This window comes from Tiliqua scincoides, chromosome 8, assembly GCF_035046505.1.
Source record: "Tiliqua scincoides isolate rTilSci1 chromosome 8, rTilSci1.hap2, whole genome shotgun sequence".
NCBI lineage: Eukaryota > Metazoa > Chordata > Lepidosauria > Squamata > Scincidae > Tiliqua > Tiliqua scincoides.
The window spans coordinates 22,210,627-22,224,626 of NC_089828.1; the positions used below are offsets into that span (position 1 = coordinate 22,210,627).

Below are 14,000 nucleotides of genomic sequence, written 5' to 3' on the forward strand. Positions count from 1 at the left end.
AGACCTTCATTCATTCATGTAAGTTCCATCTCTGTTATATTTGTTTATGAAAATTTACTCAAATTTTAAATGTAAATTGATTCTCCCCCCCCCCCCCCAGCCCCGACACAGTGTCAGAGAGATGATGTGGCCCTCCTGCCAAAAAGTTTGGACACCTCTGCTATAGCACTAGAAAGCTTTCTAGGTGACTTGAGGGCCACATGTTATACAGGAAGATATCCATGACTGGGGCTGTAATCTGCTTACTTTTCTGGGAGTAAGCCCCATTGAACATAGTGGGGTTTACTTTCAAGTCAATGCACATAGGATTGTACTATACATCTGCCAGTTTTGAAAAGAAGTTGAAATGAAGCAATGATGGGGTGAATTTAATTGTAGAAGTGATTTTAGAAGTGGATTTGGAAAAAAGAGGGTCCTGGTAGCAAGAGAGATAGGGAAGGAGGAGAAGTCAGAAGGGGAAGGAAAAAGAAGAGAACAGAAAGCTAGGAACAGAGAGAGAAGGAGAGAGGCTTGTAACGAGAGCCTGTGACTCAAGAACAAACTTCGCTGCTTTAAATCTTGCTTGTTGCATCCTACTAGAAACCAATCATGTGGGGCAAAAAATACAGGATTAGTTTTAATTTCTGTTACAAAAAGTACAGGCTATTCTCTCGCTTTTTGTCTCATTATCATCATCATCATCATCATCATGTATTAATAATATTTATATGCTACTTTTCAGCAGGAGCAGTTCACAAAGCAAAATAAACCTATAAATGGTTCCCTGTCCCCAAAGAGCTTACAAACTAAAGATATATAGAAGAGACACCAGTAACAGCCACTGGAAAAGACACCATGCTGGCGTCTCACTGCACCACATCTGCAATACAGGAATGACAAGACAAATAAAGTATTGTACTCTGCTCCCTTAATGTGTCGGTACAAGCTGTGATGACTCAGTGGTGAAAGAAGGGCACTCCGCATACACTCAGAGACTCTCCACTGTTCTAACTTCACTGCACTAAAGAGAGCTTCCCTGCCTTGAAACTTGGCAAACCCAGACTAGGTTTAGGTAAAGGCCAGCTTCTAATGAGCTCCGAAAGACGATCCGTGTCATAAAAGATTTAGAAACTGGCTGCCAACCTCACTCAGCACATCCCTGAGAACAACAACCAACGTTTTTGTTGTGGAGCTGAAGTTTCCAGTGACAAAAAAACCGAATGCCAGGCAAGACTCGAGAGTAGCCGGCATGTGCATGAGATGATGGACAAGTCGCTTGTGGAGACAGTGAAATCAAGCAGGTGCCCAATGCCTCAATTTTTGGTACAGGGCTGGCAAGTGGTTGAGTTTGAGTAGTTTTTAAATGATTGGTAACAAAGATCAAAATGAAAGCCATGGATGCTGAGTCTGTGGTGGTGATGGGGAAAGACTTGGACAGCACCAGGATCAGCCCTTTGGTTTGTATTCACAAATGCATATATTTTGCTGCTGTTGACCCTAAGGCAAACCCTGGAACTGGACCCCCAGTGGTTCTCTTGCCACCTTCTGATGAGGCATTAGAGACTCTGCTTCTGCCACTGGAACTGAGAATGCAGTTGGGCCCTCGGTCAGTGACCTCCCTGGCTAACCTCTGACAGCATGAGTCATATATCAAGAACCCTCTCTTTTTCTTATGAAAAATAAGTAGAGGTGGGCTTTTGTTAAAAACACATAAATAATAAACAACAACAACAACTTTATTTTTACCCCGCCTTTCTCCCCGAAGGGACTCAAGGCGGCTTACAACAGGTTAAAACAGATTAAAAACATAATTTAAAACAAATAAAAACATATTAACACATATCATAAAAACAGCAGTCAGATAAAAAATAGTCCGGTAAAAAGAGCATAGAGCAGCAGCAAATCATAAAAGAATCGGGCCTGTAAAAAATATAAAAGATGTTAAAAAGATGTTAAAAAGGCCGAGAACTCAGAAGGCTTGTTTAAACAGAAGGGTTTTCAGGCCTCGCCGAAAAGTCTCAAGAGAGGGAGCCATTCTTAAATCAAGGGGAAGGGAGTTCCATAGCATTGGTGCCACTACTGAGAAGGCCCTATTTCTTGCAAAATGCCACACACAATAAAAAAACACACAATAAAAACACAAAATACCACAATTTGATATTTTCCAGAAATTAACATAGATTACTTTTTGAGTTGTAAAAAAATACTGTGGCTGCATCTGCTGACCCTGTATCACCTACCTAAGTGCACTTTTAAAATGTTTAAAATTAATTTTTAAAAAAGAGAACTTGTAATAAAAGCACGTAACACCACTTGCTGCCTTTCAAGTCACGAAATCTGCAAAAACAAACCATTTTCAAGCACCTAAAACCTGGGTAGGATTACTTTTGAGTAAGTATGCCTGGAATTAGCCTGCATAGAATTGTGAATCTTTGGTCTTAAAGCATGGCATGGGGACTGAGTTGCATTGGTTTGTATGGAACCTGAGGCTGTATCGGTGAATCTAGATTAAGTAATCTAGAGCAGTGTTTCTTAAACTGTGGGTCAGGATCCAGTAGGATGGTGCAAGCCAATTTCAGGTGGGCCCCTCAGTATTTCAATATTTCATATTATTATAATGTATATTTTGAAATATTTCATTTCAATGTGTATTTTATTTTTCATATATTAGACCTGATGCTACCATGATATGTGACTGCATTTGGGGAAATGTTACAGATCCATGCTTTTAACAGGCTACTATGTATATGCTTTTAACAATGATAGCCAATGGGGCTTATTCCCAGGTAACTGTGGATAAGACTCTATGTGGCCTTTAGGATATTTGGGAATTTAAAAAAAGAAAAAAAATATCAGCAGCTGCTTGGGACAGTTAGGAGGCTTCTCCTTTATTTTAAATAAATTTTTCAACTTCCATTTACTGTAAACTTTTAATTTACTTAGGGCACAATCCTAACCAGGTCTATTCAGAAGTAAGTCCTATTTTGTTCAATGGGGCTTACTCTCAGGAAAGTGTGGTTAGGATTGCAGCGTTACTTAATTTGACTTGATTTTGTTGAAAGGGGGGTGTTAAAAATTTCCTGCTTGAAGATGTCACTTCCAGCCATGACATCACATCCAGATTAATGACATCATTTCTGGTAGGTCCCAACAGATTGTCATTCTATGTGCTAAAAAATTTGAGAACCACTGGGCTAGAGCAGTATTTCTCAATGTTTGTCCTCCACCATACCACTTGGCCCACCTATTTGAAGTACTACTGGAAGTAACTGGTGATGACTTCGTTGCTAGTTACTTCTGGGCTGGGAGGTTAGATGCGATGTGACAAATACCAGTAAGAGGTTCAGGGTGGACTGGAGGGCTTTTCTGAGTGCAGAAAGACTTGCTTTGGAGTTCTGCCTGCTGAGCTGAGCCTCCCACTGCTGTTTGTTGCATCGTGCTCCTGGTCTCACTGCAGGTCTCACCCATCAGCAGGTGTTCAGGCATCTCGCAAGTACCACTGGTGGTATCCATACCACTGATTGAGAAACAATGGGCTAGAACAAAGAAGTAAAAATTTCAAAAAACAACACACCAATCTTATGTATGTTTACCCAGAAACAACTGTCACGAGTGGGGTGCTGCTCCCAAGTAAGTGCACGCAGGATGCCACTCTTAATCTGAACTATTTTAGAGTAAAGGACACGGCACCCTATGTTCATTTAGGCAGGGATTAGGGCCTAATCCTCCTATGCACGTCAACTCAAAAGTAAGTCCCATTATAGTTAGTGGGGCTCACTTCCAGGTAAGAACATAAGAACATAGTAGCCTCAGAGCCCAATCCTATGCACATCATAAGTCCCATTATAGTCAATGGGACTTACTCCCCAGTAAGTGTGGGTAGGATTGCAACCTCGGAGGCCAATCCTATGCATGCCAACTCAGAAGTAAGTCCCATTACAGTCAGTGGAGCTTACTCCCAGGTAAGTGTGGATAGGATTGCAGCCACTATGTTCAGTGGGGATTACTCTTCATGAAATATGCCTAGGATAGCAGTCTTGATCTGGAGCCAGTAACTGGGAGTTAAAGAACCAGGAGATAAAGAATTTAATCTGGATCAAATCTGGATGAAATTTGGACCAAATCTGGATTAAATCTGGATGAAATCTGGACCAAATCTGGATTTAATCTGGTGTCCAAAGGGGGGAGGAGCTCATTCACGCCCCTTCCTGGCCAACCAAGGAGTCAGTCCCAGGAGAAAGAGAGGAGATAGGACTAAGAAGCTGGGCTGGCGGTGAGCAGGAAAGCTGCCCTCCAGCACGTGGAGGAGGCGACTGCAAGGCCCCTCCGCGCCACCAGGTGGCAGCAGAGCGCCTTGCCCAGGAGCCGCCGCGCAGACTGATGGGGTGGTCGCTCTAGCCAATGTCTCGGTGGTCCAAAGTTATGTAGAAGACGCTCTAGCCGACGCCTTGGTGGTCAAAGGGTGTCGTCAACAGTAAGCGTCGGGTGGAGAGCGGGAGACGCGGTGGCGGCTGTTCCCTGGTAGGCAGCGAGGCTCGGGGAAGGGGTTGTGGTGGCAGGTTAGGCCTGGGCCTGAAAGGCCGCGTCTCCATGGCAACAGCCTTCACCTGGTGGTACCTGGTGGTAGAGCTGTGGCAGCCTCCCCTCCCCAGGCTGCAGGCACGGACTGGTCTGCCTGGTTGGCTGCTGAGGGAGGAGCTGGGTTCAGCTGGGGTGGTACATGGTGGCTTGAGGGTGGGCGTGGAGGGCAGTCTGTGGAACTCCCTGCCACAGAATGTGGGGATGGACAGAGGGATGCTCTTCTCCCTCTCACCCACACCAGATCCTGGGGTCATCTGCTACAGTTGAGTGTTGGGAGAGTTAGGACAGACAAAAGAAAGTATTTTTTTACCCAGTGTGTCATTGCTCTGTGGAACTCCTTGCCACAGGATGTGGTGACGGCATCTGGCCTGGATGCCTTTAATTAAAAGGGAACGGGACAGATTTCTGGAGGAAAAATCCATCACAGGTCACAAGCTGTGATGGGTCTGTGCAACCTCCTGATCTTAGAAATAGGCTACCTCAGAAGGCCAGATGCAAGGGTGGCACAGGATGTGGGAGTCTTATTGTCTTGTGTGCTCCCTGAGGCATCAGGTGGGCCACTGTGAGGCACAGGAAGCTGGGCTAGATGGGCCTTTGGCCTGATCCATTGGGGCTCTTCTTACAGTATATTCTTAAATTCCTGCTTGGAAAATACTGACTGGCTTAAGCAGCTTCATATGTTTAACAAATGTATGTTCCAGATGCCCCTGCCAACATTCCCTCCTCTACATGCTGTTCGGTAGGTGCTTTTTTGGGGTCTAAGCAAAATATATGTTTTTTCTTTTTTCCCCCTTAGAGTGTTTCTGTAAATATTTGGTTTACATGAGGACATGACTACACAGGCAAGTATTCTAAGGGTCACAATTTAATTTTTGTCATTTAATGTCATAACATAACAAGGTTGTTTTTTCCCCCTTTTCAGTACAGTATTCTCTTCAAGCAAGAACAAGGTGAGGAAACATTATTGGCATGTGATGCTTGAAATCTTTTGGGGTTTTTTTAAACATAGGATAAAGGGTGTTGTGACAAATGCACTTCTGAATAGTGTTGATGGGTAGTAGATTCTGAAACAGACAAAGAAATAGTTCTTCCCACAATATGTTAAGGTTACAATCCTGCATGCACTTACTTGGGAGTAAGGCCCACTGAACCTAGTGGATTGTAAAAAGGAAAGCTTTCATCTGTTTTGGATTTGTCATACCCATACTCTAAAAGGCAAAAATCTTCTACCCATGGAAACACATCAGAGTGTGTTTGTTGTAGTAGTAGTAGTAGTAGTAGTAGTAGTAAACCTTTAATGGCATAAATACATCTGTAACTGTGTGTGTGTGTGTGTGTGTTTGTGTGTTGAGAGAGAGAGAGAGAGGTTCAAAACTGGGGTGGACAACGTATAGTCTGTGCCACCTCCAGGTATTTATGTCCAGCCTACCAACTTTAGTAGAACCCTACGAATTTCAATTTTTCATTTTAAGAGAAAGTAAATTTCTAACCCTCATTTACACTGTCACAATTTCTGATGTAGAATGCAAGGCCACACCTTTAATTCATTTAAAGTATTTAACCCACCTTTCCCCTTTACTCAGTTGGTGCACATGACAGCTTACATACAATTTAAATAAACAAGGCAGCATAAAACATCAGACAAGAATGCAAAAATCATATCCCCCAGTTTGACAAAGATATAATGTGAACATATAGTGAATACCTTGTGGGCCTGATCCTGTCCAACTTTCCAGCACTGACACAGCTGTGCTAATGGGGCGTGCGCTGCATCCTGCAGTGGGAAGGCAGTCATGGAGACCTGCTCAACATTTGTTCCCTTACCTTAGGGCTGCGTTGTGGCTTTATCAGTGCTGGAAAGTTGATTAGGATTGGGCCCTGTGTCTCTGTTTAAATGTTTTGTTTTTTTCTTTTTGTCCAAGATGGACTAGCTCATGTGGGCAGACATATAACTCTAGACTTGAAAAGTAACCACAATAAGTGAAATATACTCAATTTTGAGTCCTCTTGCATTGTCTCTCAATGGCTTGTGTCTCTTTGCTAGCTCATGATGATGCCATCTGGTCAGTTGCCTGGGGGAAAAATAGAAATGATGGTTCTGAGACTGTGATCTCAGGATCTCTGGATGACCTGGTGAAAGTCTGGAAGTGGTGAGTTCCATGTGGGAGGAAAAGAAAGGTTAAATTGAATGTTATAGGTGTGAAGAATATGACATTTGGCTTGTGCTCACCTGTTTGGTATCATAGTAGTTGCTGATAGATCTGTCTTCGTCCTATCTTCACATCCCTTAGTATAAAGTGGTTCGCTTATGTAGTATTAAGTGTAAATAAATACACTGTTGAGATTACACACTTAAATTTTTAAGCCTTGCCTGCTTCTTATGCTTAAGCAAGCCTTGTAGAAAAAGCTTTTTTTTTAGAAGGCTTTTTTTCTCCACCTATTTAGTTACTTGTAGCTTTGAAAGCTATGTTGGCCACAATCCTGTTTTATTGATCTCTGTGGGATTTAAATATGTGTGTAATGATTGCAGCTATTCTTATTTCAATTCCTTCAATGGATGGGAGGTGAGGAGGGCAATGGACTTGAAACTGAAGAAATGCAAAAAATTGAATTTCCAAATCTTGTGATGGGTGTAGTACGTGGGGGGAAAACAGCGCAACACACATCTAGAAATAAAATCTTTTTGTCTTTTATTTTGTGAAGGAATGAGGAGAAGTTGGACCTGAAGTGGACTCTAGAAGGCCATCAGCTGGGCGTAGTATCAGTAGACATTAGCCACACTGGTACCATTGCGGCATCCAGCTCTTTGGATGCTCATATTCGTATTTGGGACTTAGAAACGGGCAAGCAGATCAAGTCAATAGATGCCGGACCTGGTAAGGTTTATATATGCTTGGGATACCAAGAGTATATTGTGTAAGGCTTGTCTGTTCTCGGTCTGCAAGGTTTCCTTGCTAGACTACCAAATGAACCAAATGTGGTGGTGGGAGAGGGGAAATGTGATCTGCTGCTTAGTTTCTATTTCACTAAAATGAATTAAAAGTACCATACAAGCATTGTTTTATTTTGTATTTTATCTGTCTATCTGGTACCTTACAGAATTGCAAAGCAATTACACTGTTGACAAGCAGCTTAAGGTATAGGGAATCAATACACAGTGAGAGTGATACACAGACAAGGGTTTGGGGGGAAGAATGGTGGCGAACACCATTGTACATACTGAAAGTGTTAGAATTTGAAGTGAAGATTAAAAGAGAAGCTGGGTGGAAAATGTGGTTTTTGAGGAGGGATTTGAAAGCAGGAAGAGTGGTAGCACAAGGTCCCATTGTGAAATGTAGTGGTCTTGATTAAGTTAAAATTAGTCTTGACTAACAGTACAGTCCTCTGCATGCTTATTGGGGAATAAGTCCCATTAAATTTGGTGGGACTGGCTTCTACATAAACATGCATAGGATCAGATGCCCTCTAGAGAGCAATGCATTTGGAGCTGATTGTGCCAAGTTGACCATTTGTTTTCTCATGAGATGTGTAGCCCAGTCCCTTGGATATTTGCTCAGAAGTGAGTCCTCCTTGGTTCACTGGGATTTCACTTGGAGTTAAGCCTATGAGCTTGAAATGTTAGTCACAATTTAACTATAACCAATGGGTCCTGCTGTATTTGATTGGGGGAGGGCAGAGTTTAATTGGTGGGGCTGCACATTAAGGGCTTTTGAACACCGGTTGTGTGTCTGTGGAGCAAGGCAACTGCAGAGAATGATGGGTCTTGCTTTCATGTCCTGTTTGGGGACTTCTTGTAAGCATCTGTTTGGTGCTGAACTAGATAGACTTTTGATCCACTGTCTAAGGATCTTTATAATTCACATTCAAATTTGCATCTGCATGAGCTGTGTCTGTCTGCACTGTATCGCTTCTGATGGGCTGCACATTAAATGACCATTCACATCCTACTTCCTTGAACAATTGCTCGTATGTTAACATCTCATTTGTTAGTTCACACCTATCCAATTCAGAATGTGAGATGTTCAAGTTGATGAACAACATGTAAAAAGTGTACATGTGACTGCATCTGGGCAGGGTAGTACTATAATAAGTGGGTCAGTATCAAATGTGTATACAGCACTAATGTTTTTCCCTTTTTCTCCCTTCCTTGCATTTAGTTGATGCCTGGTCACTTGCTTTTTCACCTGATTCCCAATATGTTGCAACGGGAAGCCACATAGGGAAAGTCAACATCTTTGGTGTTGAGACGGGGAAAAAAGAACATTCCCTGGATACCAGAGGCAAATTTATCCTGAGTATTGCATATGTAAGAGTCCTATATGTTTGTCTGTTAATAACTTCCTGGTGCAGTCTCTCTTAGTTCCAGTTACTACAGAAGCCAAACACTCTGGTTTGAATTGCAATCCTGATAGCATAGAAAACTCTGCCAAGATGATCTGGTCTCAGGCCTCCATTCTGCTGGGTCATCAGGGAAGGAAAATCAGCTGATATATTTACTACCATAGAAGGCTTTTGGAATGTGCTCCTCCTTCACCCACAGGCTTTATCTAAAATAGAGAATATGTTATGCTTCTTGCAACCCACAGTTGTCACTATATTGCCTAGAAGTCCAAAGAAGAGAGATGTTCTAGGGTGCTTAATCCCTGTGTAATGTATTTCTTTAAAGCATCAGTATGCCATCTTTCCATCAACAGAAATGGTGCTTAAGATGGTTTGCAGTAAAACAAGTTGGCCAAATGCAGTTTTTAAAAAATGGAGATAGCAGTAAAATCACAATGAAGGAGGAACAGACAAAACGTAGTAAATCTGGGAATGACAGATTAAAACCACATCTTAAGTAAAAACTGTTTGCTGTTGAGCGGAAAGCAAAACACCAAGAGATGCTTGAAGTATCTTTCTTAGTAAAGTGTTGCAAAGCCTGGATGCAACTGTAGAGGCTTTTTCTTGGTCCAATCAAATGGGTGTGTGTATTGGAGGGATAAACTGGAGGTCATCCCCTGCTGATCTTAAGCAGTGGACTGGTTCATACAGGAAAAGGCAATCCTTTGAGTATCCCAGCCTGTCTAGGGCTTCAAAGGTCTTTAAACCAGCATCTTGAATTGTGTTTCAGAAACACCAATAACACAGGCCTGCAAAATTGAGGGTCAGAAAAACTTTTTCCAGAATTTATGGTGGCTTTTTGTGAATTTGGGGGTCTGATTCAAAAAATGGCATTAGTTTTGCCCTATCACTAGTTTTGGAGATACAGCATATCCTCATTAGTGAATGACTCAAGCAGCTTCCTCATGAGAAAGCCATGGCATAGGCTTTCTCACAAGAATGGTTCAATGCTTGAACCATCCACTAATGAGGCTGTGCTGTATTTCTGAAATTAGACATGATAGGGCAAATGGATTCCATTTTTGGAATCAGTGTTCCAAATATACCCAGGAATAGATCTGACTTTTAAGGTAGCAAAATGTGTTGGTGTTTAATCAGTGCAGCTGCAGCAGCAGCTGAGATGGGTGCATGTGTTGCATGATTTTAGTAGCCTGCCCCCATCAGCAATTGGGCTACTGCACTCTGGACCAACTGAAGTTTCCAAGCAGTCTTCTAGGGCAATCTCAAGTAGTTTACATTGTTGTAGTCCTAATACAACATCACCAGGACGCATGTCACGATAGTCAGATCTGACCTATTGAGAAATGGCCATGGTTGGTGACCCAAACGATGTGTCAAGAATGTAACTATGTACTTCTAAACTGCTGGTTTTTATTTTTGATGGTGTTAAGAGAGGTGTGTTCCCACCAGTGGTTAATCCAGAAATATCCCAGATACAGCTGGTGCGTATTGCACCTTTAACTGAACAGTTCCCTTGTTTAGGGTAGCACACCCTGGCTACTCTACACACTTGGCTTTTGCTGCAAGAAATTCACAACCCCATTATAAAAAATTAATTCCCCCACTTGCCCAAGTTCTGTGTGATTTAAAACTGAGATATCAAATGACTGTTGTATTCCACAAGCTTGCTTCAAATTGGTATTGTTAGCACCAAGAAAAATTACTTATAAGAGCCCTAATGTGCCATGTCTAGCACATTAGGTAGCCTGAAGCCTACCCCACTGATGGATCCACTTGATAAGGGTAATAGGTGTGTTTCTTGCAAGTAATTCCTGCTGTTCTTGGGGACAAGGATAGCTAGTTTTTTTTTCCTTTTTGACTTGGAAAGGATTCAAGAAAGAGAGCCTAGGTGTGGTCAACTTTCTCTTGACTCCACGGGGTACACTGCACTTATTTGTTCTAGCTGGAGGAAAGGACGGCAATTGTGATGATGCCAATCTCTGTGTTTTCCATAGAGTCCAGATGGAAAATATTTAGCCAGTGGAGCTATAGATGGAATTATCAATATTTTTGATATAGCAACTGGGAAACTTCTGCACACGTTGGAAGGTAAGTCTTTGAGTTTGCAATAGATCATTTCCCCATCTCCAGCCTACCTCCTTCCCTATCTCTCATCTCTGTCGTGTATGGGAGATCTTGAATGCTGAGGAGTTCTTGTGTTCTGCCCTTTCCTCTTCCAGCTTTCCAATGATACCTCACCTGCTCTGGCAAAGGCGGTTGGACAGACAGCAGCAGACTTTCAGAGGTGTGGGACATGTTAGTCATTATAGGCAATCCTGTGTGTTTTCTTGTGTTTTAGGTCATGCCATGCCTATTCGTTCCCTGACATTTTCCCCAGATTCCCAATTACTTGTTACAGCTTCAGATGATGGCTACATTAAAATTTATGACGTGTAAGTAAAATTCCTTTCTGTACTGGAGAGAAACTAGTGTAATTGTAAAATGAATTATGTGTTTAGATTACTGAGATATAAAAATTGCATCCTTCTTTGGGTTTAGTTCTGTATACCTTTTCCTCTTTCTATCTTCTCTTTCCTGCTCTTAAGTTTTCCGCATTCACAGGAAAGGATGCTCTGCTTACCTTGATGTCTGTTAAATACCTAAGAGCCCTGCGGTATTATACGAAAAGTCAATGTATCATAACACCCTGTTTCCTATAGTGGCCAACCAGATGTCCCAGGAAGCCACAAGCAGGGCATTAAGGCAGTAACCCTCCCCTCCTGTCAACTGGTATTCTGTAGTTATCTCTGTACCAATTCTTGTATATGCCAAAATTTGCCATTACTGTAAGCCAGTGTTTCTCAAACTGTGGGTCAGGAGCCAATTTCAGGTGGGTTCCCATTCATTTCAATATTTTATTTTTAATATATTAGACTTGATGCTACCTTGATATGTAACTGCATTTGGGGAAATGTTACAGACCTATACTTTTAATGAGCTACTTTTTAACAATGATAATAAATGGGACTTAATCCTGGGTAGAATTTCTGCCTAGGTTTGTTAAAAATATTCCTGCTTGATGATGTCACTTCTGGTCATGACATCACTTCCAGTGGGTCCTGGTGCTAAATGTGTGAGAACCACTGCTGTAAGCAATTTGGAAATTGTACATATGAACCAGCAGAATGAATGCTTAAATCATTTTCATGATGGTTTTTAGCCTTTCTCAGGGAGCCCCATTGTCACAGAACCCATGAACAGGTGTTTCGGTGAGGTAACCTCAGGCAGCATGTGCGCCTCTATCTGCTCACTTGCCGCCTCGGCTTCTCTTGCTCCCCAGATTGGAGGCAGATCTGAGGTTCTGTCACTCCAGTCCACAACTCTCCTTCCATCCTGCCTCTCTTGCTTTTCCAGTCCAGGGAGTGAGAGGAGCAGAACCAGGTTGGGGGAGGGGTAGCGTTGAATGCAGCAGTTGATGCTGTGACTTCATACTACATGCTAGTAGGCCTCTTGAATAAACAGCTGTAACTGTACTGTAAAACTGCCTCTAGTTTTGCATCCTGCAGAGGAAGGTCAGTAATGGTGGCCCAACTGTTTCTTGAGGGAAAGGGAAGCTTGTTCACCATTACTGCTCTTTTCATCAAGTAACTGATAGGTTTCTGAGATTCCAGTTTGAAAACTGCTGCCATTTCTAAACCAGATCCTCTTTTTGACTTCCACAGACAGCATGCAAACTTGGCAGGCACATTAAGTGGCCATGGATCCTGGGTTCTAAATGTAGCATTTTGTCCTGATGACACCCATTTTGTTTCCAGGTATGTAGAATGTTAACATTCTGACTTTCTTCACTGGGGAAGGAGGCAGCTGATTTCTAGATGTTTCACAGAAATAACTACATGCAATTTGGCAGTCAATAATAAATCTGTTTTCTTAAAGTGGAACTACTAGGAGATGTATCTAGGATAGGAACATCTGAACCATTTTCGTCTCATGGCACATCATCAGTTTTTGGACAACTGACACCATGCTGTGGGGGGCGGGGGGGGGCTCGCATCCCCAATTACTCTACTAATAAATGACCCTTCACCAAACTCCCGCAGTGTGCCATGGCACAGTGGTTGAAAATGGCTGATCTAAACCGAGAGTTGGAAGCTCCCTACCTCTCCTTATGAATTATAAAGTGGAAGGTTACAAGTTCATGCCGGTACTTTGCACTGCTCCTGGGAGCAGACTGCTTCTGCAATGGCTGTTTGATATCATCAGAGATGACTTACTGAGCTTTGATTTCACAGCAGCCAAGGAATTGATGAATTCCAATATTGTTTGGCTGTGTTTTTCCAGTTCATCTGACAAAAGTGTGAAAGTTTGGGATGTGCCTTCGAAAACCTGTGTTCATACCTTCTTTGATCATCAAGACCAGGTATCTATTTTGAGAATTTGAAAATCTTCAAGCATATAGGGGAAGGGTTGAATATGCTGTAAATGTGTGTTTGTATGCATGATGCTCAGCACCACATGTCCAGAAATCTATGTATTTAGCATGTTAAAATGGGGAGAAAATACAACTGATAGTAAAATGATATTGTCTATTAATGTATTCTAAACCATTGTTAAATGCACCATATTTCTTTCACACCCATAAACACTTATGTTTTTGATTCACAGGTCTGGGGAGTACAGTACAATGGAAATGGTTCAAAAATTGTGTCAGTTGGCGATGACCAAGAAATCCATATTTATGACTGCCCTACTTAATTGTTCCCTCAAATCATTCTGGGCTGATTCTGAAGATAACTTGTTAAGTGGGTATATATATTTTGATTTTTTAAGTAACATAAGTAAATAGAATAATCCATACATATCTAAATTCATATACATTTTGCTATTTTTTCTTTGTAAATTAAAATGATTTCCAGTAGAATTCAGTGGTTATTCTGTTGCATTTGAAGAGATTTGGCAGCTTTTGATTAACAGGTGAAATTCAACATCTGAATTTTGGCTGAATTCATTTGCCGATCAAATCTTGCATCTTCCACATTCCTTCATTAAACTAACATATTTGCATGAGGCCTTTTCTCTTTATGCTAATCCAATTTCCATCTTACAGTACAGACAGTCCT

At 41.9% G+C, this 14,000-nt stretch overlaps 1 protein-coding gene across 1 annotated transcript; it reads left to right on the forward strand.

Moving 5' to 3' along the window:
* Positions 1-4,415: 4,415 nt before the first annotated feature.
* Positions 4,416-13,948, forward strand: SKIC8 (SKI8 subunit of superkiller complex). Its single transcript, XM_066635273.1, has 11 exons — positions 4,416-4,500; positions 5,357-5,402; positions 5,483-5,510; positions 6,605-6,710; positions 7,264-7,436; positions 8,718-8,866; positions 10,896-10,989; positions 11,240-11,333; positions 12,603-12,695; positions 13,222-13,300; positions 13,546-13,948. Exons 2-11 carry the CDS (start codon positions 5,391-5,393, stop codon positions 13,633-13,635), a joined length of 918 nt encoding a protein of 305 aa, XP_066491370.1. The 5' UTR covers positions 4,416-4,500; positions 5,357-5,390; the 3' UTR covers positions 13,636-13,948.
* The last annotated feature ends 52 nt before the right edge of the window (positions 13,949-14,000 follow it).